Raw genomic sequence first — 22,698 nt, 5'->3', positions numbered from 1 at the left:
AGCCAGTGCCAGACCATGTTTCAGTGCACAGTGACCCAGTCTCAGCCTAGTTATTATTTGACGTGTGTTTGAGTGTTGGCTTGTTGAAAAGTAAAACCTGCCTTTGTTTCTCTCCTCCCATTCTTTTTGCCATAACTCTGATATTCCTTGTTGCATTAAGCTCTTACACTCATTCCTTCCACACAGTACTTCCAGATCTAATTCAATTGAAATTCCAATCACCAAACACCAAATAAACACCACCACTGAATCAAAACCTCAAACCCCAGTCAAACCATATAAATATAAAAGAATAACACATTTATCAAAAGCGTTATTGTTCCACCTAGAAACTTTTTTTTACTGCAGTTATACCAGTAGCCACACGGTGGCAGTGAAACATTAGACATGGACTAGTCACAGTACATTGTGTACTGTAAATGTAGCTGCCTATCACAAAGCTTATGCTGCTTAGTCATTAACGCCTTGACATCAAGTTTTACCATTTTTAAGACTTTTTAAAAATCCCCTCCAGACATGTTTTAATATGTATATAAAATACTCTTTGAACAATAGGTTGTTTGATATGGTTCAATTATCTTGTTAAAATCCTTAAAATTAAATCTACTCCCTCTCCCTCATTACAAATTCCACAATTTATAAATATGCAAATATATTTCATTTTAGAAGTTTAACTGCTGGACACAAGATGTTTCCTACTTCACTGTAAAGTCAATTTTCAGTGTTGCACTGGAGGTTTCAAGTTTCCACATCACACTTGTGTAAGTTGAATATTGGACCAGTATTGGCTTCCAAACTTTCCACTTTCAGCAGATAGATGTGAAAACAGTCTTCTAGTGTCAAACTCTGCACAAACATAATTCTGCACAATGAAGCTCAAACATCCAACTGTAGGAACAAGGAGAAAAAACATATTTTTGACTTTAATGTTGGAAAAAATTCACACCGTTTGACTGTAAAATAGATATTCTGCTTGTTCCAGCTCTGAATTTAAAAACTGTATGTTTACACGTAATGTTTGTATGACTGCTGCCTTCCATCAAATAAATAATTCATCAGGTGTTGTGCATCATTTTATACACCATTCCCCCAAATTCAGCCTTACACCTTTTAGAAACTTTGGGATTTCACCTAGAATTTCAATAAAAAAAATTCATCCCATATGACATGTAAGAAAGACAAATATAAAAAAATATTTATCCTGATAGGCAACAGAGGGTTGCATTTTCCATCTGTGGCGTAATATTAAAACATGTAGATGCATACAGTATACATTTTGAAAAATATCAATAAAAGTGTTACACTGACAGAAACTGTCTATCTTTAGCCATTTATTAGTAAAGGGTCGTCCTTCAACCTGTATTATCCAGTCAAGACCAACCATCACCTCAGCTGCTCCTCCCCAACAGCTGTCACCCCCCATCACCTCTACACGCACAATACAACCTGAAACAATTACATCCTTTTAAAAACAAAACTCAGGTTTTATTCCACAATATCAGTCTTTCGAACAATCAACAAAGGCCTTTTTTTTTTTTTTTTTTAACATTGTTTGTAAAAAAAAAAAAAAAAAAAATCAGCGAACATATCCTAAAGAAAATAACCATCTCACCAGTAACTTGTACATTTTACAGTTCAGGCAGTTATGGCATTCAAATGGGTCTTACTTAAAAAAAAGACTGATGCATATTTCTATTGTCTTGTTAGAGAAGGCAAACACATTGATCCCAAATGGGAAGATAGAAGCACAGTGAAGGAAAAAGTGTGTGATAGCCAGTTTCAGTACAGACTGTGTAACTGTACAGATGTGTCTGCAGTTATCTCAACACTGAGGGCATTTTACTGCATCACGTAATCAACTCCATTTTACTTTTACAGTTTTTCTAGCATTTAGGGGTCAAAGGTCCATCCTGAGTCCACATACATACATACACACACAAACCATAAATAGCGGGATGGTCCATTACTCCGGCTCAAAAGTCTGACATCCTTTAAATCTCATGTCAAATTCATCTCCACATCATCTTTGAAACAGGAGCAGAAGCATTCTCACCTTATAAGAATCTTTCTTTAAACAAAAAACTCATAAACTTCAAATATTTAAGGATATGGTGAAAATACTTTACACAAATGTACAAAACAACTTCATAAAGTAAACAAAATAACAGTGCTTTTTTTTTTTTATCTGCATTTCTATTCACTAACAGCAGTTCAGTTGGAGCATGTTGGTGAACATGCATGCTGGTGTGCTACAGTCTGAGATTTAAACCAAAACCTGGGTCCTTTTTACTGAAACTCATCAGTCTAAAATACATTCAAGTGTTTTTTTTTTCTTTTTGCAATAGAACTTTCTGTTTGGACATCTCCATATGACCGTCGTCCTTCTTACTGCTATCATATATAACTAATACAAAACCTAATCATAGCGATAGTAGCTGGTATCTGATCAGTGTATTTTGTCAGCAGTTGGACAGAATGAGGAGAAACTTTGTGCACCATTAAACAAAGTTAATGTTGTACAAAGTTGCTCTGATATTTTCTGTCCTTTTGTATTATTTGTATTATAAAACAATAAAAATGATATTTTTCTAACCCAGCAAAATTATTTTCCTGTTCACTGCCATGGTAGATAATACTGTATATTCACTTTACATTCACAATCAATGACAATGTACAATACATATTTCTAACATGTAAAGTGGTGGGATTTGTTTTAAAGACAACACTGCTGCACAAGGAATGAAAAGTGATACCGAACACTTGAAAATGACTTTGTAATTATTTCCAGTTCCTCATACGAACCTCTGGCCTCAGCTAGAGGTGAAACAACACTATTGTTAATCAAACATTATGTTTCTGGCTGCTTTTGAGTCCAATTGAGATGCTACAGTTACAGCCTGGCTATTATAAGCACATGATGGAAATAGCTTTCCTTTGTAAGGCACTGAGTTCTATGATATTACAAACATCAGTCACAGATTTACCAGTTTCAAAGTGAGTAGGGTTTAATATCAGCTGATCAACCCAAATCTCTTGCTGACAAGTCTTACAGTATTTTTCTAATAAGTCGAATCTCAAAAAGTGTCCACTTGTGCCTCTGTTCTGAACAGCTGTCCTGATGTGCTTCTGGGATCAGGAGCAAAAGCAAAAAAAAAACGGTCATGACTCCTCTGCTTGAACCTACAATGGCCTAAAACATAAAACATAATACGTTTATTACCACTGAGAGTCAGTTAAACAGAGAATAAAGAGAGAGATGCAGAATAGACTTGTTACCTTTCCTCACCACGGTCCTCCTCTACCCAGGCCACAATTTTACCTTCCCAGCCAGGAACAATTGCTCCATCCATGAATACCTGCTCACAGACATCAGGACATCTTATCTACATGTATGACTCCTCTACTCTTACAGTATATTATAACAATATTCACATGCCATACGTATGTTTCTCCCAGCTTTCTCTTACCTCTTCCTTCACAGTGCCAAACTCAGGGTCCAGGGCCTTGAAGTGGTACCTGTAGTTTCCCTCTCGAGCTACAGCTGCCTTAACGTCTTTGAGAGTAACTTCGCCAAGCCTGTATAATGTGTACGAAGAGACTTACTCACATTTGACTGTTAAAAATGTGACGTTTTATGTATTTTCTATTTTATTATCCACCTTTGGCCTTAAACTAACTTAAAATGTTGGAATGATTAGCATTACTGCTGTGGCCAAACTTACTTTTTTAGGGTGAATTAAGCAAAAAATAGTAACATCAATAAATGTTTCAGAGAGAAAATACCTCACACACACACCTCCTCTCTCTCTCACACACACACTCACTCAACACTAACCTCTTCGGTATATTGATCATGGAAGGTGTTGGGGATTTTCCAGTGAAATAAAGGATTTTAGTGGAGGCAGCTGAACTGCTGTGGGATTGAGAAACCTCTGTAATGAACAACAGAAATATAGTTAGTAAAAGCATAAATATTCTGTGCACATGTGTGGTTGATGGGTACAAGTTGTGACAACTTACTTGGCCAAGAGTCAGAGTCTGTGTGCTGACCTTTGCGTCTTGGAGATTTTCCTCTTCCCTGCAATATTTGAATAAATGTTGAATTTGGTTTACTTCCCCTCAGTCTCTTGTGATTTTAGATCTCTACACTTTGTCACAAGTTAACCCTATCTAAGAAGACAAATCTGATTTTAAAGTGGCCAAAGGCTGACTATTTAACAAGTCAGCAGTTATTAATTCAATCTTTTGTCATAGCCCAAAGACTGATCTCAGTAACACAGCAACCTCAACCATCAGTTCATGTGACACAACACAGCTTTGATCCACAAAAGAGCCCAAACATTAAAGTTGCTCCTTTTTTGTTCAGTTTGAAAAAAACAAAAACAAAAAAAAAAACTGGTTTGTTAGACTCAGGTATGTTTATGCTCATATTTATACCTGGTGTGTATGCAGAACATGCAGTCTGTCGATGAGTGACACAATGCCCTGCTCCAGGGTGTCCAGTGTGTGGTGCTGTGGGTCGTGGTCTCTGAAGTTGTTCCTTAAACTCCTAAGTGCATCTCTGAGGAGCTGAACCTCCTCTGTCTGCTGACGGAGCACAAACACAAAAAGCACATTTTATCGAGAACAGCTGTGTGCTTGTTATAACGTCATAAAATGTTATGCAGATGTTGATTTTGCGTGTGTTGAGCACAGAAAAGAACATGGTGTGAAGCAATCATGTTCTGTCCTGTGTTACATCCCAAAGTTAGAATTGTGGTTCTAGTGTTTTATGTGGTCACGTTATAGTACAAAGCCTTTATACAGCACCTTCACACCATGTTAGCACCTTCACAAGTACAAAACTAGCAACAGACCTTCTGAACTGCCACATTAATAAAAAACATTACTTACACTTGACACAGAAGGAGCTGGATTTCCAGAGTAAGAGTATCCATTGTTTTCTGTGCCAGTGGATATCTGAAAAAAAAAGAAAAAAGTATCAACTATGTAATGTATATCTTCATGAATTGCCTGATGCAGACTGAAACCTGAAACTCAAGATGGTATGTATTTTAGAAACATTACTACCTGCTGCAGATCTCTATTCATCAGCTCCTGCAGCGTGTTGTTTTTATGCTCCACTTCTTTTTGCAATTCACTCTGCCAAAGAGACACACAATCAGACATGAAAACCAACACTAATATAAACCAGCTAGATCCTAACTCTTGTATAAAATATGTCTTGCTGATGCCTCAGACTTTTAAAATGACAAGATAATTGAATTTTTGAGTGAAGGTTGAAGTTAAGGAAATTAGTATATTTACACTTGTGCTTTAAGCATATTCTCCTGCGTCAAAGTAAGTTTTAGTGTTAACTTGCAGATGATTAACTTTTGGTCTCATATTTTCACACACTGCACTGAGCTGGACAAAACATTTTGAGCCCACTGTAGCCGGCTAACATACCTGTTGTTTTTGGCTTTCTTCAAGCTTGTGTTTGAGTTGCTGCAGTAGTCTGTCCTTCTGTCCTACATCCTTCTGCACCGTCACATTAAAGGGGAAAAAAGAATAGGTAGGGTTCTTTTTTTTTTTTGTACAAACTCAATAAACAGATTTAAAGTTGCTGTACGTACTAAATTACAAGAGAGGAGTTGGAGTACGTTACCTTGCATTCACCCCACAGCCTGGTACATTCCTCCAGCTTCCACTGTAGCTCTGCCTACAGCACAACACATTTTCATTTAAGAGAGGAATCTGCATTACATACTCAGTGTTCTGAAGATTTTACTTTCACTTCAATAAAAACAGACTTTTATTTGAGATTTTTACTTGATTTCAAACGTTTGTATGTTTCGTACCTTCTGGTTGTTGAGTTCATCCTTAGTCATGCCGGCTCTGAGAAGCTCTTGCTTCATCTGCAGTATCGATGCCTCCTGAGTGCATAACCTCTGCTGCTGGGCCTCCTGAAGAAAGGCCCTCCTAGTCAATACCTTAGCCAGAAACTTTACTACAATACTACAGAATTACAATGATATTTAACTCAGTAATAAGGTCTGGCTGTGTCTTACCTTGACTCCCTGCAGGTTTCTCATCTCCTGCCTACAGCGCAACAGTTCCCTCTTAACCAAAAAGTAAGCAGTAGAATTAAATATTAATCAGTGTGCATCCAAGTTTATTCTACCAGTAATAAGACAAGTGTTTCTTTTGTCCTAAAAAGAGAAGATAAAGAACATATTCTATACAGCTTAAAAAGAAAACAACCAAATACCTTCAGCTCCTGAGCTTCTTCCATACTCTGGTCCAAACGACTGCGAATGACTACCTGGAGAGAGAGAGAGAGAGAGAGAGAGACAAAAAAGGGATGTGTGTGAGAAGTACAATGGACTGAGAAAGCAGAGAAACTGATACCCGTGTCACCCTCTGACACACACATAAGTGTGCACAAACACACATACCCGCGGTTAAGAAAAAGAAATGTGATCTGTGTTGGGACAGAAAGAGCTGGTGAAACACAGCATAGAAGAGAGTGACACAAAAAAAAGAGAGAGAGAGGGAGCGGACAGAAAATGAAAATCAAGGTTCAAAAACAAAAATCTGGATGAAAAAATAAAAAGAGAGACTATTACCAGTTGCTGATCAGTGTTGCCTTGTTCCAAAGTTAAAGACACATCCTGCTCATCCTCAGGCAGCGAACCATGCAGTAGCAGAGCCTTAAAAACACAAAGGGCACAACATGTGACACCAGTTTGTACTTTGGAGTGAAGTAGACGTGCTCAGAAAAGCTCTGACCTGTTAAAGCAGCAGCGCGATTAATCATAAGCAGGGCATTCAAGAAGCTCAAATACAATATGTTGCTTTTTTAAATAAGTTACTGTATCCCACCAGATCCCATCTCCCTCTACACAGGTGCTGCAGCGACCAATCAGAAGGAGCAGAGCGACATAGACATGATCTTGCACCAGATTCCCACCCAAAAACACTACCAAGAGTGTTCTGGCCCAGTCAAGCCAGGGAACTGAACCCTGGTCTCTATGGTGGTGTAATATTGTATACACTCAGCAGCACTTTAACTTCAATACTGAAATCAACAAAAAGTCATACTGAAATAAAAACTATAAAGCTACAATCTGTATACACGTAAAAATGATCATCAGAATCAAACTTAAACCTCAATATTCACGTACCTGTAGAGCTGACACCATTTTACGCGTCTCCTGCACCTCCTTCTCCAAAGTTTCACTGACAGAATCCTCCCACGCTGTCTCGGCTATAACATGAGATGACTCAGCTACATGCGGACACAAAATAACAAGTTAAACACATATCCAAATATAAAACTTGAGGTTCACTAATGAAACAGGATGCCTGTTTGCGGCGGGGGGGGGGGGCAGAGCTCACCGCTGCTCTCCTGTTGTTGGCGATCTTCCTGCTGTCTGTCTGAGTGGCTGCTGGGTGGAGCTCTTGGAGATGCCAGCGGACTGACTGAGCTGAGGCTCGAGGAGGACAAAACGCTGATTAATCTATTTATTCCAGAGGAGCGTGGGATTGTGTGCATGTACTCACTGTACTTCACATCAACATGCAGCGCAAATACAATATGTAATGTGCTACTATATACTACTCTACTTTTACCTGGCTGGATGACTTCTCAGTTTGTTGTATAATATATTTGTAGTAGTAAAGTACACTTTCAGTAATTTGTAAGTAGTAAACAGAGTAAAACTGTCATTCTGAAATGTGCCACTAAATGGAAATTGTTACGCGCGCAAGTGCGTATTTTGAGTGCTACTTTTGTTGAAATTCTGACTCATAATTGGACAGAAGGCTTGTAAAAGTGGAAAAAAGAAGGGGACAAAAGCAACGCATGATAATGACACATCATTTCTCAAATCCTAACTTGCCAAGAGAAACCCTTTTTTTTCCTAAATCTTTGCATGAAATTAAAACGTACAAACTACACAAGCACACACACTCTCTACACTTAATTTACACTCTATTCAAATTGGATTTCAGGGCTGTAAAATTGTTGTGGTTACAGTAAAAGAAACAGAAACTCACACCCACTTTCATAGGAATCCACACGCACACACACACACACACACACACTGCTGCATTGTCTGGTCTTACCATTTAATCTGCGTCCCCCCCATAGTGGGCTACAGGTGGTTTGAACTGTGCATAATATTTCCAAAGGAGACTGAGTTCCACCCTGCATGTGGCTCTCTGGCATCAGCATCTCAACAAACTCATGACAGTTTGTGATTTTCCTCACTCTGACAAACTCCGCCCCTCTCCCTCCAGCTACTGTATCTTAGCGTTACCATGGCAACAAGCACAGCAGACCCGATATATCGAGGCAGCATCAGGTTGTTATAGGTTCTGTTGAACCTCCGTCTGCAAACATCTTCACTACATCCTCATTCTATAAATAATCAATGCAGGTTTTCTCTTGCTATCAGTGCAAACACACATACACACACACACACACACACGCACGCACACACGTCTGCACTCACATTAAAATACACAACCAACGGTCAAGGAGAACACCACAACATAACGTCAAGCCAGACATGTGATCGGAGAAGATAAGGACTGATTATTTCTTTTCTCTATCGTTTGCCTGTGTTTTGCCCGGGTGTCTGTAAACTACCACACACACATAAACGGTGGGGTGAAGTTTGGAGTACTAAAACCGGAGTCATGTGCTCTGTCAGGCACTGAGATGCGGACACACATACACCAACACACAGATAAACCACAGAATGCAGTCCACTGTTCCCCAACTTTGGAAAACTAAGTGTTAAAGATGGCAGATAACCAGAGAACTTGCATAAAATTAACTGCTGTCAAAAGTTTGTACAAAGACTGAATTGAATTGAATCAACTGTAAAATATAAAAAGCAACAATTTATACCCATTGTCTTTAGGCTATTAAACTCTTTCATGACTTTAGGCCAGCAAAGTCAAGTCAATAGCATCTTATATTTCTCTTTTAACCATTCATTCATGTCATAGAATATTTTTCGCCTACTATGTTGTATGTAAGTAGTTCCACCGTGACAATGTTACAGGAAATTTTACGACTGCTTTTTTGACATTATACAAGTGAATCAGGGAATAAGTGCTATCCTTGTCTTTCAGCAAGCAGGTTTCTATTTTTACACGTTGCATTCAAGAGCGCTTAGTTATCCACTTTTCTGCTGAAGATACCATGTCCACCTGAATCCCACCTGCCATACATACATTATGCACTATTGTGTCTCACAGCACACGATTCTGGCTATTTACAGCACATCAAGCGCATTTGCTGTGGACGAGTTTAGATTCTAACTGCAACATATGATGTTGAGTCGTGGCATGATGATTTCATTATTTTGAGAAACTTGAGCTTATTTAAAAGCAGATTACCTGTTCGACTGTAAATTGTCCTGCTCTTCTGGAGATCCTCTCTCATACTGTTCAACCAGTGCACGAACACACACACTCTTTTCCACATCCAACCCCCAACCACTGAAAGACGGCAGATAAAGCAGAATTGATGTATTTTACAATAAGGACTGGCATACAGTTTTGATAGCAAATATATAGAGATGAGCTTGATCTCCGCAGTTGAGATGGTATTTTATGGATGTGTCTTTGTCCAGCAGAGGCCAGCAAAGACTGCGCATGTATGTAATAAACGGTTGCTATGTTAGAAAACATTTGGGTATTAAAGAAAGATATTGACAAGGGTTTGTGTGTATGCGTATGATTATATTTACAGTCAATTAAGATTATTTACAGCCAGCATACCTGTAGATGCGTGTAGCACTTGCAGGCTGTGAGGCATCATGTCGTGCTGACGCCAGTGCCGCAGCTGCACCTTGTGCTAGTGCAACAGTGGAGAGAGGGTTGTGGCTGGAAGAGCCTCTTGTTAAGCTCCTCCCAGTTCCAGAAGCAGCTCTGTGATTGGCTGAGGGTTTGAAGTGGGCAGCCAATGCCAGAATGATCCTCATTACAGATTTCAGATTACCATCCACAATATCTGCAGAAGAAACACATGGTTCTCAGTAAAGAACTAAACATGTGCAGCATTTACAACATCCAGTATGTATATGAAATCTCAAGAGAGCAGTCCGACAAACAATTCTAATATAAGTAAAATAGTTTTTTTTTCTTTAGATAGCACAGAATCTACTGTGAAATACAGCCATCATGCACATGATTGACTTTTCCCTAATAAGTGAGACACTGCTCATGCACATGTAGAAATATGTATGTTATAATGCTCTCAAAAGGAAGAGAAAGAGAGCGAGAAAAGACAAATTTAAATTTTCTGAGATTTACCTCTTGCGGATATGTGCGGCATGCGTATGTGCCTGGAGGAAATGAACTGCAAGACTTGCTCCACATTCTTCCTGCTTTCCTCTTTGTTTTGTGGAGACACGTACACTCCCTCAAGCACTTCCCCAGCTGCCAATTTGAAGGAGATTTGAGGGGGGGGGGAATTAAAAAACAGGTTGGTTTGTACTGATCAGTGAAACGATATAATCTGGGCCAAAAACACCATCCAGTGGAGTGATGAGTAGCATGATATTTTCAAATTAAACTCATACTGCAGTATTGTGAGTGTTAAAAACTCAGGGCGAGTAATTGGTTAGTTTAGTCTGTTTTTGGGAGTCAAATGACTCTGAAAAGAATGACAGTAAGTATTAAAGAGGGTTAAAATGCAGAGCCTCAAAATATTCCATCTTCCTGTAAATAGCTGTTGCATTTTAAGGCTGATCTGTGCCTCTGCTGATCTCACTTTCAGTTAATTCTTACAAGGAATCCTTACAGCGGATTACCACAAACTATCAGCTAGTTCCCAGTTTAATCCTAAAGATCAGGTCTTCTGGTTTCACAGTTCCTGGAACTTTTTGGTCAAAAAGAGGCTTAATCTGACATGCTGTGACTAATCAAGACACAAGTTTTGGTTTTCTGCATTATGCTAAAGACTGAAATATTGTGGGTATCTGAGGGCATTTTTTAGGTATGTATAATATTTTTGAACAGAAATACTACTCCATATAGAAACAAATGCATACAACTGAGTGTATTTTTGCATAAGTGTCAAAATAAACATTGTGAAGCTTTACATTTGTTTGTTTTTTCATTAGCGGTGCAATTTTAAAGGAAAAGCTATACTCAAATAGTCCTCACTGAGAGTTGAAACATCATTAATAAGCATGTAAATAAGGGCTTAATGGTGAGCCACTTGTTAAAGTACAAATTGATGACATACTACAAAAAATGTATGCATGTATGCACAAACATGTATGCACCCATAAACTGAAACGAATTCAACCTTTTTTCCCTTATTCTTCCTCCACTATTACTACATGAAGCAGCTACTGTGTGGACTCAAAACCTTGCACTGTGTCTGTGAGACATTTATGTGTGTATTTACCAACTATCTCTATGAGCTGTGTGAGCACCACTCCATCCTGCAGATCATGCCTGAGGTCAGTGATGGGCTTCAGCCCTGGTTTCCTCTTCAGCTGAGCGTTCACCCAGGAAACATAAGCTGCCAGCTGCTGCTGCAGACACACACAGACAGACAGCAGCTTAGAGTAGGGAAGACATGTTCATGAGGGGGCACAAAAGGCTGAGAGCACGACATAACAAACGAGCTCCTTTGTTTATTATGTTGGGACAAAGGGGCGGGGAGCGGGGTCGGCCTGCTGTCCCACTGCTTATTAAATGTTACTTTAGTTGTTAAGGTCACACATTTACGTTGTTGTTCAGCCCAGAGTTTGGAGTTTTAGCGCACCCCCCCGTGCATTTCTCACGCTTCACTACACCTTTCACCGGTCCCGTTCAGTCACGTGACAGCCCGTCGTCCGGGATACATTACAATGAACCCACCCAACGCAGGACACAACAGAGACTATTTCACTTGACGTTAAATATGTTTAACTCATGTATGCCCTTTGAAACTCATACAAAAGCTAGCTGACAACCATTAAACTTAACGTTATTGCTAGCGTTAACGAAAGCAACTAAAATTCATATCAGGTTATTGTTATTGGGTCCAAACTGCATTTTAACGTTAGCGAGTTAGCAAATAATATGTTAACGTTAGTTGGATAAACAGCAGAAATTCGTTGTTTTCACCTACAGTTGTTGCAGTTATAGTTTTTCTTTGTCTACGAGCTGGTTAGCAGATTTAAGTATCTTCCGCTTGCTAAATTACAGCGAACCTAACTGACGTTAACAGTTGGTAACGCTGGGTAACCGTTACCTCGTTGAAGCCTCCATGCAGAACCTCATCCAGCAAACTTCCTCTAGAAAGTGAGGCGATCATCTTTTAACTCGAATAGCTTCATCGCCTCTAATACTGCTCCCCTGAAACAACGGACAGACTCCCCCGTTACTAAAGTACCGCTGTACTCCAGCAGACGTCAACGGACGGATGCTACCGTTATGTCTGCCGTGGACACCGGAGTCAAGTCACCGCATGGCAACAACATACAACACTTCCGGGTGCACTTTTCAGAATAGAATATGACAAACTGGTAGATGTATAAATTATGCCTCCATTCAGAGTATTTGGCTCCTGCAGCTGACCTTTAAAGTATAGGTTCGTCTTTTTTGAAGTCTGCCCATACAGTCATTTTGTGCAAAAATCCATTAAAAAATTTATCTGCAGTTTATATGAGGCAGTCTGAGTTAGTCATATCAAGTGGATATCTGCCACATTTACAGTCTTCTTGCAACAAATTTCCTCTTTGTGTTTCCTCGGACTTCCTTCCAGTGTTTACCTGTTGAACTGCGGTGGAAGCATAGTAACAAAAAGTGGAACTTTGGCACTAAAACTGTAAAGCTGAAAGATATCTACTTGATCTGGCTCATGTAGATGACTGAGGCTTCATATTAGCTTCAGATAAACTTTTAAACACATTTTTGCACAGTAGGAGGCTTGTGGATTTTGTCACCCATCACATACATTGTAAGTGAATTATGATTCTAATGGTCAGTATGAACAGGAGGAATGATTAGGGAAAGAAAAACCTGTTTCAATGTTCATTTGCACACCTTACTATTGTTTTAAGACAGACCTGATTGTGAAGATTGTGAACCCCTCCTTTAACAGCTATCTAATTTTCTGTCATTAAAAAGCAATCATTATGCTTCAGCTAAAATCCATAATCTAAATGTTAACAAAAATGTGGTCCCACTATCAAGATTAGCCTGATCTGTTTCACAGGTCCTTTATAACAAGGATTAACACTGGATAGAAGCTAAACCCCATTTTTTAATGTTTCTGATACTTTGAAAATGTAAATAATCACCTGTCATTTATTGACAAGTGTCATTAAAAACCACTGATATAGGCTACAATGGATTTATGGAGGGTTAATATTGTTTGTATATGGCATTAAGTGTATTTTACCTGGTAATTTGTAGCCTATTAATTTATTAATCTTTAATACCACCCATTTTTTTAAAAACCTGGTAAAGGTGCAAACATTTCTGAACCTGACAACTTGTCTGGGCTTCACTGTACAATGTCAATACCCACAAGATAAGTTTCCATTTAAATTTACTTTTTGGTCTTCAACATAAACATCATTTATGCCTTACTCTTGAGCATAACATATAGTTTCTCACTCAGTTGTATTATATGTGCAGGATTACTTATCTGACAAGAAAATGCTGGGAACCTGGACTTGAATAAAATCTTATTACTGCTACTAGAATTAACTGTTTTGTGATCATCATGCATATTATATTACAACTGTCCTGCATATTCATCTCTAAAGGTCTAAAACCTGCTGTTTGTCTTTTCAGTGTTGTTTAATTCCTGTGCTGCAGCCATTTTTTCCCTTGTTTCGTCCTCTGTTCAAGATCTCCAGTATGTTCACAGAGTTTTTTATTCATATAGTTTATCAGTTGAGATTGTTTTATATTGTTGATCACTAGATTTTATTTGAGTTTAAAATAAACAAATTAAAGATGCCAGAGATTTCAAAGATACAGATAAAGGACCATTGTGCCCTGCAGTTCAAGAGGTATCTAAAGAGTTGTTTATTCCCAACTCCAACAGTTCTCTTTCTTGTCTCCATTTACTGCCAAGTGGCAGGAAACATACAATGAGATTGGAGAATGAAGAATGTGAAGATAAAAAACTACATACATATACATATACATAATCAACATCGTATAGTACCTGAAAATATCCATAACATAACATATGCATTCTTTACATTAACATTGTTCAGTCTGTTAGCCATTGTAATAGCCTATTAACAAATACAGTACTTCAATTCTACACAACTCAAATAAGTTCATCATGAAATGTTTAATTGCACCAGGTTGCCCACAACATTTTCTTTTTCTCTTTAACGAAACAAAAAGAACCCCCCCAGAAACAGAGACACACACACTTGTGGCCATATACCCAATTCAGCATCAAGCTACAGTACCAGTAAAAGTTTGGACACACCTTCTCATTCCCTTGAATGAGAAAGTGAGTCCAAACTTTTACTGTATATCTCTCAGTAGGCACAGCACTGACACCTTATAAGTGTCATTCTATTCTAGTTATCTCAAAGCGGCTTAGCATGGAAGGCTTGTAGGACCGGAGGTGTTTGATTTGCTTAGAGAGGGAATCGGTGCCTGAGAGTCTCTCTCAATCTGGCTGGACTGGAGTAATAGCTGCGTGGAAGTGGATTGTGATGACTGGGCAGAGACAAGCTTTTCCACGGCATTGAGATCCAGGATGTGACCTGCAGAAACAGTGCAAGATAGAGTAATGTGACAAGAACTGGATGTTTGCATGAATGCCCTGCAAATAGTTTAAAGCTGAGAAGCTGTTTTTCTAAGAGTAGAGCAGAGCCAATTAATAATTTATTAAAATAGTAAATTCACAGAAAATTAATCAGCAACAATTCTTATTGTTGATTAATTAATTTTCTAAATTAATTAAGTTTGTCAGATGAAACAACAGATGTGAAGATGTCATCTTGAGGTAATATGACATTTTACAGACAAACAATTATTAATTTAACTGAAAAAATAATTGTCAGATTAATTAAAAGTTAAAAAGAACTGTTAGTTGCAGGGCTACACAAGTGCAAAAGGTTCACACAGGTCCTAAAATGGGTTTCATGTAAAATCCATATTTCAGTTATAGAGCTGGAGTCCACCTTCCATATGTTGGACAGAGTCCATTTGAGAGAAATGTTGAGATTTTGAATTTCAGACTGTGTTGTTTGGGTTGTGTTTTTAGCCACGCTAGCAGAGGGAGCTCTAGGGATGGTAGTGTCAGTCTGTCTGTCCACCACTTTGGTCCAGATTGAAATATCTATAACTACTATAACTATTGGATGGATTGCCATGAACTTCTGTACAGATATTCACAGTCTCCACGCAGGGTTAAATATTTGCAAGTGTTCAACATTTAATTTAAGTCTTTTTAAGACATTTTTAATACCACATTGAATGCAATTTAATACCTGTTTCAAGGTCATACTGGTCAAAGAATAACCTGGAAGTCATTCTCAGGAGACTTACAATTATTTATTAAGTACAGGAGTTGATTCATATTTATGTCACAGTACTTCCCAGCCGTATATAAAAATAATTCCTAGTAATAACCGATTTAAGTTAGGTTAGATTTTTGCTCCAAAAACTCCACAGTTCCCTGCATGCATAACCATTCTCGCACCAGTCTCACTTGTATTTTATAAACGTATAACATCTCAAATACAAAAAATTAGTTATAAGTTATAAATAAGTTATAAATAATGTCACTGCTTATGGCAAAAAAAATATTCAAGACTTTTGTAAATGAAATGCAAGACTTTTTCTTTTCTTCTGAGGCCGTTTTTGAGGGAGCTTAATTCAGCACTTTTAAGACTTTAAAGGTGCAATGTGTAGAATTTAGCAGCATCTTATACATATAATATTCATAAGTATGTTTTAATTAGTGTGTAATCCCATGAAAATAAGAATCGTGTTTTCATCACCTTACAATGAGCCCTTTATATCCACATAAGGAGTGGGTCCCCTTCAACGGAGCCTGCCATGTTACACCAACATGTTTCTACAGTAGCCCAGAATGGACAAACTAAACACTGGCTCCAGAGAGGGCCTTTCACGTTTTTTGTAAGTTTCGTGGCAATTGTAGGTTTTTATACACGCTTGGAAGGAGAGGGGTATTTAATTAGTTACAATGTGCAACCTCACCACTAGATTTCACTGAATCCTACATACTGGTCCTTTAAAAAAACAGCAGATACTCACAGATGAATCCTAATGACTTCGGTGACCCCCTGACTTTTCCTCTAGTGCCACAGGCAGGTCATCATTTGGACCTTGTCCAATATTTAAGTTTATGACCAAAAATGTCCTGCAACCTCAAAATTTCAAATTTGAAATAATACTATCTTTATTACATTCCAAATCCCTTGTCTAGATAAATCAACATGGGATGCTGATATATGGATGAGCAAAACAACTAACATAAATATGGTCATCATTTGGACCTTGTCCAATATTTAAGTTTATGACCAAATTCTTGTAAAACTCATGAAATTCCCATCAGCTTCAGCTGTACTTTGTATTGAATGCTAATTGGCTAATGTTAGCATGCTAACATACTAAACTCATGGTGAACATGCCAAACATTACACCTGCTAAACATTGTGAGAATGTCAGCCTGTTTATGTTAACATGAGTAAAGCCAAAAAGAGCCACCAGCGTGGATGGCAAAAGCATTGTACAAAAGTGTCAAGTTCTTTATTTACCAATTCGCAAAGTGGTCTGATCCAGTATGTGGAGGTAAGGGAGGTATATGTTGCTAGGTCCAGGAGGAGAGAAATACATTTTTCCATCATCCAACACCACACTCTCACCAAAAACAGACAGCTGAAACAAATAGAGAAAGAGAACTAGATGTTAATGTAAGTTTTACCTTCTTTTTGAATACTGACTGGTACCAATATGTCTACAGTATGTGTGTATGAGTATGTTTGTTTCTGTGTATGTTTACCTGCTTCTGGAGTAGTTTCTGTGTCAGTTTTAGAAGTGCGGTACTTTGCTTTCCTCTCAGGTCGCTGAGCAGCAAAGTGGCCCGAGCCAGAGTCACACTGGACCCTGGTGGCATGCATGTCCGTCCTGAGAGCAGGCTCACTGCTTCCTACAGACATGCATACAAAAGCAACACAGCAGAAATTCAACACTGGTTACCTTAAATTATTGTTATGTCAACCAAAGTGATTGTCATATAACAACTTTGAGTAAAATTCTTGAGATCAAAATACTTTATAGTCTGCAGGTGTACAAGGACACACATGCACACACATGAAGCAATATATTCCTGCCAATCACTTCACACTATTCCACTGATCTACAAGTGGCTGTAATGAGGCAAGAAATACAGCAATGTGCCAACAGGTGAGGAAGAAGAATACAGAATGCTGCTAGTTAATAACCATGCAGGATTTAATATACTTTCAAAATCAGCTTTTCATATGTTTCATGAGGAAGGAAATGGATACACACAATGGGCCTCATTCACTAATATGTGCGGAGAAATGTTCTTTGCGCACAAAATAAGTGCGCACACAAAATTTCCATCAGATTCATGACACGTTCTCTGGCTAATTTTGTTCTTACCACCATGCGTATGTTAGTGAATCAGAATCATTCTAAATTGACAGGCGCTTGCTCGCTATTGGTAATTAGCATAGTACCACACCCCTATTTCTCTATATAAGGAAAGCTCTGTTGGAGTGGTGCAGCAGTGGAGAGAGCTGTCACTCATTGAAAAGAGGGCCGTGATGGTAAAAATACAGAAAAACTTTGCTGCTAGTGAAATGAAAACAATAGTTTCAGAAATAGAAGCCAGACAAGGCAGATTTGGCTGGTAAACGTGTTGTTGGCACAAACCCTTTGGAGCCCAATCCTTCAAACCCTGTATACAGCCTGCATGCCTGTTGTCGTCTGTAACAAAATACAAAGTTGATAAATGTGTAGATCTGTGGAATTGATTTAAATAAATCCTTACTACTGCACCAGGTGCACATTGTGTTTTATCTCTGTCCACAACAGGCTGTGATGTACCAAAAACACACCACCCCTCCCTGTGCCACTACTGAACTTACAGGCTGTGAGGACACTGAACAGGCTGCTGGTTAACCGGCTGCATATATCACGGCCAAATCTGATGGGGGAAATTAATCAGGGTCACATTCCAATATGGAAATTCCGATATGTAAACTATTGTCATCTATAAGTGAGAACAGGACAATTTTAATATGTTAATAATTTCATTACATTTATGATGATGATTTCTGGATTACAATGTCTTAGCTAATAATTCTATAATTAGTAAATAGTGTATTATTTGCAATTTCACACTTTTAAATGCTGTATATTTAGGGCCAATCATTTTTAATAATTGTAGTTCTAATATACTGTTTACATTGAATAAATATTGACCATATAATTTTTTAAAACCATGGGAAGTTTATGATTTGTGCATACGCATGGTCTAAGTCAGTTCTAAATTTGTTAAGAACGAATTCAGTGAAGAACAAATTGATGAATTTGTGCTTAAAATGTTTATACGCACTGTTTCTGAATGAGGCCTATTGCGTTTTGGTGAGTATGACTCAATGTAAACTTTATTTTTTTTGTTTAAACCTATAAAATGCAAGGCAAATCTGGACATCTGGTTGTGAAGTGGACAATGCATCTCACTACAGGCCATATGTTGATGTCCTGCAACCTCAAAATTTCAAATTTGAAATAATACTATCTTTATTACATTCCAAATCCCTTGTCTAGATAAATCAACATGGGATGCTGATATATGGATGAGCAAAACAACTAACATAAATATGACAATGGGTTCAATGCAGGGCACAAAATTAGCATCAGCCATCATTGGAACTTGACTGTCTTTTGTGATTACAAACTGTAAAAAGTCCCAAACACAAGCAGAGCAGGGACAAGATGCGGAATTAGTTCACTAATCTATGATGATGTGAGTAGAGGAGGATACCACATGGCATGCACAGGTGCGCACGGCGAGCGGTGAACTTCACACACAATGAACTTACGTTGGGAGAGCAGGCACGTCGTTACACATTGTGGCAGTCCCAAAGACTCATATAAATAAGTTAAATGAGAGCTTGAGTATATGACAGCTTGTAGCACATATAATGGCTCTCTACTGAGATGACTGTGTGTGCGTAACGTGCCCAGCGATGCCAGTGTGTTGCTGGTCATTGAGCACATTCACTACTGAATGAGTTAGAGAAAACTCAGACGTATCACGCAGGTAGAACCATATAAAAGAGCATGGTGAGGCCCAATATGCCGCTGCACAAATGTCTGCCACTGTCATTCCACTGAGAGCTGTGGAGGAGGACAAGGTACTCGTAGAATGTGCACGAACACTCAGCAGTGAATCTGTCCCCGCTACAACATATGCCTGTGTGATCTGTGCCCCTCTCCACACACCAGTGTTGAAAAGCAAACCATTTTGCTGTGTAAGAGGCCATAGTAGAGGGGGCTCTCACTCCCTGGATAGTGTGTACCACTTCATGGGGCAAACCTAATCTTTTCAAGCACTCTCATTCAGGGGCCAGGCCCATAATCACTGACTTATCACTGGGAAGTGTAGGATCAAACCGTCCAGCTGCAAGAGTATGTCTCTGCTCACTGGAGTTGCCCGATAGCAGCTGTATTGTTGTCAGGAACCATGATGCGCTCATGCATCCTGGGGCCACCAGAATGGCTGCTACTGCAGGTTCTCCTCCTGAATGCACACTAGAAGGCGGGGTATCACGGATACCAGGGGGAAAGTGTAAAGGAGGGCTTTGGGCCACAGACAGTGAGAGAAGTCATACACTCCCAGTGGGAAATTGTCTCGTATGTTCATAGAGAACCATAGCGTGCACTGTGCATCATCTCATTCGGTGAACAGGTTCAACCCCACTCTCCCGAACCTGTCCCACAACGTTTGAATAAGTGGGATTCAGCCTCCATTCGTTTTGAGAGGGACCTTCATGTTACATCAGATCTGCAGTTCAGTTCTGTTTGCCTGGGATATAAACTGCTCTGATGGAGTGCAGATTTACGTGAGACCACAGCAGGGGGTTTCTGGCCGTTTCCAGCAGTTGAGCTGAGAGAACCTTACCCTGGCAATTTATAAGCCGCTGCTGTCATGTTGTCTGTCCTCACCATCACATGTTGTCTGTCAGCAGTGGGGGAAAGTGCTTCTGCACTTTCAGCACCATGGACAGCTCCAGGTAGTTTATGTGGAGAGACAGTGCTCCAGCCACTTTCCTCACATACTGTGAGACTGATACATTCCTCCCCATCCGAAGAGAGATGCATTTGTGTACACCAATATGTGTATATACACTTCACACACAGTGGACTTATGTTGACAGAGCAGGCAGGGACAGTTGTTACACACTGTGACAATCCCAAAAACTCGAACAAATAAGTTAGAAGAGAGCTTGAGTATATGACAGCTTGTAGCACATATAACGGCTATCTACAAAGATGACTATGTGTGCATAACATGCCCAAAGCTGACAGTATGACGTAGCTCTCCCAAGGGGAATCCCTGCTGCCAGAACATGACAGGTTTTCCAATATGTCCGGTCCAACTGCAGTGAGGAAGGGACAGTTGTCATGTGTCTTTGTGATGTAACAGGTCAAGGCGGAGACGGCCAAACCATCTCTGGAGTTTTCTCATGTGAAGACCCAGAGGAAAGACACCACATGACTGGCTGACATCATACCTGGCAGGCACATCACAGATAAAACTGTCACCATTTTGCAAGGCACAATGTGCAACAGGAGAGATCTGAGCACTTCCAGTCTGGCTGGGGACAGTGTTGCTCTCATAATGGATGAATCCAAACACACTCCCAGGTAAATTATTGACTGGGAGAGAAGGGGACAGTTCTTTCACCAGTTCATGGTAAAACCCAGCAGTGAAAGGTGTTTTACAGCTCTGCCGTGTGGAGTGCTGCACTCTCTCTGGAGAATGCTATCACAATCAGGTCATCCAGAAAGAATAAAAACCTGATGCCTGTCCTGCGTAATAACTCCAGGTTTGTTTGCACACAGTTTGAGAAGGTGCGTGGAGCCAGAGAAAAACTGAAAACAAACGTTTGTACTGAAAATGGACTCTTTGAAGGACAAACACAGGAATTCCCTGTGTGTGGGGATGATTGGCACATGGAAATTTAACCTACAAGTAAAAATACTTTTGTGACATTTGACGCATCCTCCTAAATAGCAAATGAGGATGCTCTGAAATACTGGGGGCATGTCCACTGAAGGCGCTCAAGGCACGCCCCACATACCTTTAATGTGTAACTGAAAACCTTTGTGCAAATCTTCTTTATGCACTCATACATAGGAAATTATTTGTACAGTTTTCTATAGTTCAGAAAATGTCATGCACAGCTACATATTTCCTTACAAATTCAAAAATTAAATCTATTTGTTCAGATATTTTTTACACATTCAAATGTTTGAATTGATTTAATCAAAACGTTTTTACACATTAACACATTTGAATGTATTCATACAAAATTTAACTACATCGACAAAGCAATCAGAGTGCCACGTGGCTGTGATCGTATAGTGGTTAGTACTCTGCGTTGTGGCCGCAGCAACCCCGGTTCGAATCCGGGTCACGGCAGTAGCTGGAAGGGTTACTGTTTTACCTTGGTGCTTTCATTTAGTCCATCCTCCGTTCCATTTGACAAAACTTTAAACTGGACAGCTCATGCATATTTCCCTGTTTGAGGCCCCATATTTTCTCACTCTCTGTAGGGCTAGTGGCGCAATGGATAACGCGTCTGACTACGGATCAGAAGATTCTAGGTTCGACTCCTGGCTAGCTCGGTATCAACTTTAGCTTCAAACAAAGAAAACCCTCATCTTCTGTATTTCCCAGACCAATCCACCTCACGCCGATTATCAAAGGACATTTACGCACGAGAAGAGCCAAATGGTAGATAAATGCTGCTTAAGCATGTGCAAAAAGACATGTCAACCCTTCAGATTCAAAGAAATCATTAGGCCTCTGTGGTTTCAATCTTCAATGCTTTTCATCTCGACTGAAAGTTCCAAATCTGACCCTGAAGGAAAAAAGTCACAGTACAAGGTAAACCATCATTGGAACTTGACTGTCTTTTGTGATCAAAAGATTCAAGGAAACCCATAAAGATGTAAGAGTAATACTAAGCTCCAAACATTTAACTACAACAACACAGTAATTTGAAGGCCTCGTGGCTGTGATCGTATAGTGGTTAGTACTCTGCGTTGTGGCCGCAGCAACCCCGGTTCGAATCCGGGTCACGGCAGTAGCTGGAAGGGTTACTGTTTTACCTTGGTGCTTTCATTTAGTCCATCCTCCGTTCCATTTGACAAAACTTTAAACTGGACATCTCATGCATATTTCCCTGTTTGAGGCCCCATATTTTCTCACTCTCTGTAGGGCTAGTGGCGCAATGGATAACGCGTCTGACTACGGATCAGAAGATTCTAGGTTCGACTCCTGGCTAGCTCGGTATCAACTTTAGCTTCAAACAAAAAAACCCCACATCTTCTGTATTTCCCAGACCAATCCACCTCACGCCGATTATCAAAGGACATTTACGCACGAGAAGAGCCAAATGGTAGATAAATGCTGCTTAAGCATGTGCAAAAAGA

At 39.4% G+C, this 22,698-nt stretch overlaps 2 protein-coding genes and 4 non-coding genes across 9 annotated transcripts in view; 4 read left to right on the top strand and 2 right to left on the bottom strand.

The window, feature by feature from the left end:
- Positions 1 to 1,460: 1,460 nt before the first annotated feature.
- Positions 1,461 to 12,490, bottom strand: LOC121910804 (dixin-like). 4 transcript variants are annotated; one of them, XM_042432127.1, is made up of 21 exons: positions 12,248 to 12,490; positions 11,414 to 11,543; positions 10,312 to 10,437; positions 9,778 to 10,009; positions 9,394 to 9,495; positions 7,381 to 7,475; positions 7,167 to 7,270; positions 6,609 to 6,692; positions 6,251 to 6,304; positions 6,051 to 6,101; positions 5,841 to 5,945; positions 5,648 to 5,701; positions 5,449 to 5,520; positions 5,071 to 5,142; positions 4,894 to 4,959; positions 4,438 to 4,587; positions 4,021 to 4,078; positions 3,836 to 3,932; positions 3,468 to 3,576; positions 3,277 to 3,356; positions 1,461 to 3,190 (listed from the first exon to the last, which is right to left on the bottom strand). In XM_042432127.1, exons 1-21 carry the CDS (start codon positions 12,308 to 12,310, stop codon positions 3,181 to 3,183), a joined length of 1,914 nt encoding a protein of 637 aa, XP_042288061.1. In that variant the 5' UTR covers positions 12,311 to 12,490; the 3' UTR covers positions 1,461 to 3,180. The 4 variants fall into 4 exon arrangements, with proteins under 4 accessions (XP_042288061.1, XP_042288065.1, XP_042288064.1 ...); XM_042432131.1 differs by having other exon boundaries at positions 7,381 to 7,469; XM_042432130.1 differs by having other exon boundaries at positions 11,414 to 11,540.
- A 1,520-nt stretch (positions 12,491 to 14,010) lies between these two features.
- The window catches only part of LOC121909945 (cilia- and flagella-associated protein 54-like), a 70,602-nt gene continuing 61,914 nt past the window's right edge, over positions 14,011 to 22,698 (bottom strand). The window contains exons 55-57 of the mRNA XM_042430813.1: positions 17,003 to 17,149; positions 16,758 to 16,878; positions 14,011 to 14,735 (exon numbers count right to left, since the gene is read on the bottom strand). Of these exons, the coding sequence (XP_042286747.1) occupies positions 14,566 to 14,735; positions 16,758 to 16,878; positions 17,003 to 17,149 (438 nt within the window). The 3' untranslated portion in view covers positions 14,011 to 14,565. The remainder of the gene's footprint in view (positions 14,736 to 16,757; positions 16,879 to 17,002; positions 17,150 to 22,698) is intronic.
- On the top strand, positions 21,611 to 21,682 carry trnah-gug. The gene has a single exon. It is a non-coding gene; the product is annotated as a tRNA-His (tRNA).
- Positions 21,816 to 21,888, top strand: trnar-acg. The gene has a single exon. It is a non-coding gene; the product is annotated as a tRNA-Arg (tRNA).
- trnah-gug lies at positions 22,278 to 22,349 on the top strand. Its single transcript has one exon. It is a non-coding gene; the product is annotated as a tRNA-His (tRNA).
- Positions 22,483 to 22,555, top strand: trnar-acg. Its single transcript has one exon. It is a non-coding gene; the product is annotated as a tRNA-Arg (tRNA).

The sequence above is a fragment of the Thunnus maccoyii genome, chromosome 13 (genome assembly GCF_910596095.1).
Source record: "Thunnus maccoyii chromosome 13, fThuMac1.1, whole genome shotgun sequence".
Lineage (NCBI taxonomy): Eukaryota > Metazoa > Chordata > Actinopteri > Scombriformes > Scombridae > Thunnus > Thunnus maccoyii.
This window is presented reverse-complemented; position numbering and strand designations above follow the sequence as displayed.